Raw genomic sequence first — 4,687 nt, forward strand, 5'->3', positions numbered from 1 at the left:
TCGGGAAACTGGGGGGGTGGGGTGGGGGGGAGGGGAAGAGATCTAGGAAGAAAACCCACCGAGGCGGGGACTGGCCTGGGCGGGGAGGGGCGGCGGGGCCGGAGCCCCTCTCTGTTGGGCGGACTCCCCCATGGCCAGGGGCTGAGCTCCACTCCCGCCGGCCGCTCCCTGGGGAAGGCAAAGAAGAGGGAAGAGCAGCGAGAGGCCTCCAGCGAGCGAACGAGCGAGCGATCGCGGACGGCACCCGCAGGCTGCGCAAGTTTGAGGCTCGACCGCCAGCGGACTCTCGGCCGCGCCAGCTCCCCGGGAGGCCAGCAGGGGCGGCCGGCCGCGGCGCGCCGGCTTTGTCATGATGGCCAGCTACCCCGAACCCGAGGAAGCTGCGGGCGCCCTGCTGGCCCCGGAGAGCGGCCGCGCGGCCAAGGAGCCCGAGGCGCCGCCGCCGAGCCCGGGCAAGGGCGGCGGGGGCGGCGGCGGCGGCGGGAGCGCGGCGGAGAAGCCCGACCCGGCGCAGAAGCCCCCGTACTCGTACGTGGCGCTCATCGCCATGGCGATCCGCGAGAGCGCCGAGAAGAGGCTCACGCTGTCGGGCATCTACCAGTACATCATCGCCAAGTTCCCGTTCTACGAGAAGAACAAGAAGGGCTGGCAGAATAGCATCCGCCACAACCTCAGCCTCAACGAGTGCTTCATCAAGGTGCCGCGCGAGGGCGGCGGCGAGCGCAAGGGCAACTACTGGACGCTGGACCCGGCCTGCGAGGACATGTTCGAGAAGGGCAACTACCGGCGCCGCCGCCGCATGAAGCGGCCCTTCCGGCCGCCGCCCGCGCACTTCCAGCCGGGCAAGGGGCTCTTCGGGGCGGCGGGCGCCGCGGGCGGCTGCGGCGTCGCGGGCGCCGGGGCCGACGGCTACGGCTACCTGGCGCCCCCCAAGTACCTGCAGTCCGGTTTCCTCAACAACTCGTGGCCGCTGCCACAGCCGCCCTCGCCCATGCCCTACGCCTCCTGCCAGATGGCGGCGGCCGCGGCGGCGGCGGCCGCAGCGGCAGCAGCCGCGGGCCCAGGCAGCCCCGGCGCGGCCGCGGTGGTCAAGGGGCTGGCGGGCCCGGCCGCCTCCTACGGGCCGTACTCACGCGTGCAGAGCATGGCGCTGCCCCCCGGCGTGGTGAACTCGTACAACGGCCTGGGCGGCCCGCCAGCCGCGCCCCCGCCGCCGCCGCCGCCACCGCCGCCACCGCACCCCCATCCGCATCCACACGCGCACCATCTGCACGCGGCCGCAGCCCCGCCGCCCGCCCCGCCGCACCACGGGGCCGCCGCGCCGCCCCCGGGCCAGCTCAGCCCCGCCAGCCCGGCCACCGCCGCGCCCCCGGCGCCCGCGCCCACCAGTGCGCCCGGCCTGCAGTTCGCTTGCGCCCGGCAGCCCGAGCTCGCCATGATGCATTGCTCTTACTGGGACCACGACAGCAAGACCGGCGCGCTGCACTCGCGCCTCGATCTCTGAGAGCCCACCGCGTGCCGGCGCGGACCGAGGCAAGGACGTAGGGGCGCGCGACGCCGGCCGTGGTCGCAGCCGCCGCCGCCGCCGCTGCCGCTGACGGACGGCGCGCCTGCAGCCGGCGCCACCTCTCGGGTCGGCGCCCAGGGTTCCTCTGCGCCTCTGCGCTCCCCATCGCCTTGCCGGCTCCTCTTTGACCCCTTGCTTCTCCCCCTGTGCTCGCCTCCCTGCCTTCTGTGTCCTGGCTGTCCCTCGGAGAGGCCGCCTCTGCGCGCGCTTCCTACAGGCCTCGCCTCCACTCGGAGCCCCTGCGTCTCGGCTGGACGCCCTTTTGCCAAAATTCACTTCGGAGAGAAAGCGCCCCGAGGCCGACGTGCAGCTGGGCGGCGGCAGCGCGGACCTCCCGGCCGCCTCTCACAGGTCGGTGGGCTCACGCTTGGCTTTCCGCGCCTGATCGGTGCGCGGTCCTTAGCTACTACCAGCGCCGCCGGGGCTGAACCGGCCACGCGAGCCGCGCCGCGTGCCAAAGGGACGAAAGTGCCTGCTCCGCGAACACCCTCAGAGCTCTTGGGAAGCCGCCTGCTGCGGGGCCCGCGGGGCGGGGCGGGGGTTGGGCCCAAGCGGGGAGCCCGGGGCGGCCTCGCGGGGTGGTCTGCGCTCGGGTTCGCACCGTGCCGCAGCGCAAAGGGAGGCTGCGCGGTCTCCTCCGCTCTCCGTGCCAGCGCTCCCCGGGGCACCTCCAGGCCCGGGCGGGGCGGCTGGCTCATGTTTTGTTAAAAACGATCGGTGGGCCTTTTTTGAGATAATATTAAAATATCTATTTTTTAAGGAAAAGAACACTCGCCGGGAAAAACGGCGAAGTATTGTGGCCGTGGTGTTTGCTAAAGCCAAACGTGAAAACCAAAAATCTTTCGTGTGCCTCGTCCTCTCTTCTGGGAAATTTGCAGGAGCTCCAGTCTGGCCTCCCTAAAGCTATGTTCAGAGAGGTAGGGGAAGCGACCCAGGGAAAGATTGATTTGTCTACTAATTGGAGGAGTTTTCCCCTTTCCCCCATCTGGAGTTGTGGGGAGAAGGAAATAGAAAACAAATCTCCCCGGATTTTCCGATGCCAGCCCAGATGCTGGGTGCAAGGTTCAGGGAAAGCTGGTGCCTCCCTGATTTTTGTTTTTCCAACGTCTTGCTTCTCCCTACCTTGGGAAGGAGAAATGTGAAACCGGCGGCGGCCGGCCCAGGCGGGTTTGTGGCCGAGAGCAGGCCGGCCCAAAAAGCCCTAGACCTCGTGGTCGTGCAGTGTGTCGTTTGGGGGACCAGATTTTCTAGAGAGAACTAGAGCACTTTTGTTGTATTTCCGTGCGTGTGCCTTGTCAATTTCCCTAATAAATTTTTTGTTGTTGCTCTTTTAACACGGACTTCTGTTTTTTCCCTCGCGGCCAAGTTGAGCAGCGAGTTCAAAGAGGGAGCTTTTGAGCGAAATTCTGGCCCATTGCGGAGTGATCTAAGCCAGGGTGGAGGGCGGCCCGGGGTGGGGTGGTGGGCGCTGGTGGCCGGCTGCTTTGTCTTCGCCGGGAGTGTTTGTTTTCTGTGTCATCGGTGGCTTGTTAGGCTGTTTAATGGCAGCAGAGGAACTTTATCTGCTCTCAAGGCACTAGGGCAGGTAGGACTTACTTTGTTTTTGCACCCATGCAAATGTGCATTTTGCCTCTTAAACGCCTCCAGGTCTGGCGTATGTATTTTCATTATTGTCCTCAGATTTTTAAATTTTTTACGAGTCCACTACGAGGATAACAGCCCGAAGAGTGTATTCCAAAACAGAGATTAAAATGTTTGTTAGTGGAAATGCGCTGAAATCGGCAGACCTCCATACAAACGTTGTAGACTGATGCCTTATTTATAATAACCAGAATTCTTTCACCTTGAGATGTGGGTAAGACATTGGGGAGTTTCAGAGAGAGTTGAACATACTGCGTGGCTTCAGGGATTTTGTCTGTCTGTTCTTTTACGGAGATTTTCAAATAACGAATTAAGGTCCAGGCTTTGCGCACGCACATAGGCGGTTCATCGCTTCACAGCCTTGCTCTCCCAAGCAGATCAGGGGTGTCCAGCCCGCAGCCTGCTGGTGGGACAATGGGGGTCTGGGGGCTCTTGCTGCAACTGGACTCGACCATCAGTACGGCCCAGTGTTTCTCGCCACCCCACTCCGTCTCCCGGCCTGGACCCAGTGGCGGCAAGTCCCTGCCAGGAGCTGCTGGGCGTCGCTGGGCACGAACCTGCGGGCGTCTTGCTTCTGCCCGACTTGGGAGCAGGCCATGGGAATGTCAGGGTGACATCCGCGTTGTGTGTGCTTGGACCTCCCTCCTCCCTCGGGCTTGCCTGGGAAGGCTCCCACACTGCGGATCTAGAAGTCACGGGGGTTCTCAGAGGGCAGCGCCCTGAGACCGGGACTGGAGGCCGCTGGACCTGTAGGGAGCAGGCTGGCCGGGGCTGGAGGCCCAAGCGGCTGCTCAGGCTTGGCGTCCGGGCGCTTTTGGTGGCCGCTGCTCCACAATCTGGCCAGCAGAAGGCGGGTGCGGGGAAGACAGTGGACTTGTGAACGTGTATCCCGCCAGCAATGTGTAGCGTGTGCCTGCTGCAAAGGTGTGTGCACAGTGACTGTTGCTGGCCACATGGCAGGAGGGGGCTGAGTGTGTCTTTCACCTGAACTGAGGGCATGTGTTTGGGGCATGGCAGTAATCTCACGGCTGACACTTGTGGAGTGCTGGTTGGGGGGGGGGGGGGTGAGGTGTGCACTTATGTTCTGTCTTATAGCCCAGCTTACTAAAGGATAATGGAGTATGCTCACTGGTTGCTCCACCTGGCAGAGGGTCCCTGTTCTGAAGCTGGCTGTCAGCACCCCGCCCACCCCACCCCCACCCCACACACAGCAGCTGTCCAAAGCAATCAGGGAAAGAAGCCCCCAGACAGAGCCCTGGTGAGCAGGTAGCTGTGCACAGCCAGCGAGGTGGGGGAGATGGCCTGGGCCAGCACTGGAGGACAGAGCCTCTCCCTGGTCCTAAGAACAGAGAGGCAGAGGCACCGGGCCTGGGGCGCCTCACCAACGAAGGAGGGTGAAGTGAAGGGAGAGGTGGGCACTTCCCAGGTCCGCATAGGGGTGGGAGAAGTCGGGAGAAGGAAGCCAAACGCCACCCCACT

The 4,687-nt window shown here is 64.4% G+C and overlaps 1 protein-coding gene across 1 annotated transcript; it reads left to right on the forward strand.

The window, feature by feature from the left end:
• Positions 1-349: 349 nt before the first annotated feature.
• FOXL2 (forkhead box L2) lies at positions 350-1,504 on the forward strand. The gene is given in 1 exon segment (NM_001171115.1): positions 350-1,504. A coding segment is annotated over 1 exon segment (1,155 nt).
• The last annotated feature ends 3,183 nt before the right edge of the window (positions 1,505-4,687 follow it).

The sequence above is a fragment of the Oryctolagus cuniculus genome, chromosome 4 (assembly GCF_964237555.1).
Source record: "Oryctolagus cuniculus chromosome 4, mOryCun1.1, whole genome shotgun sequence".
NCBI classification, from domain to species: Eukaryota; Metazoa; Chordata; class Mammalia; order Lagomorpha; family Leporidae; genus Oryctolagus; species Oryctolagus cuniculus.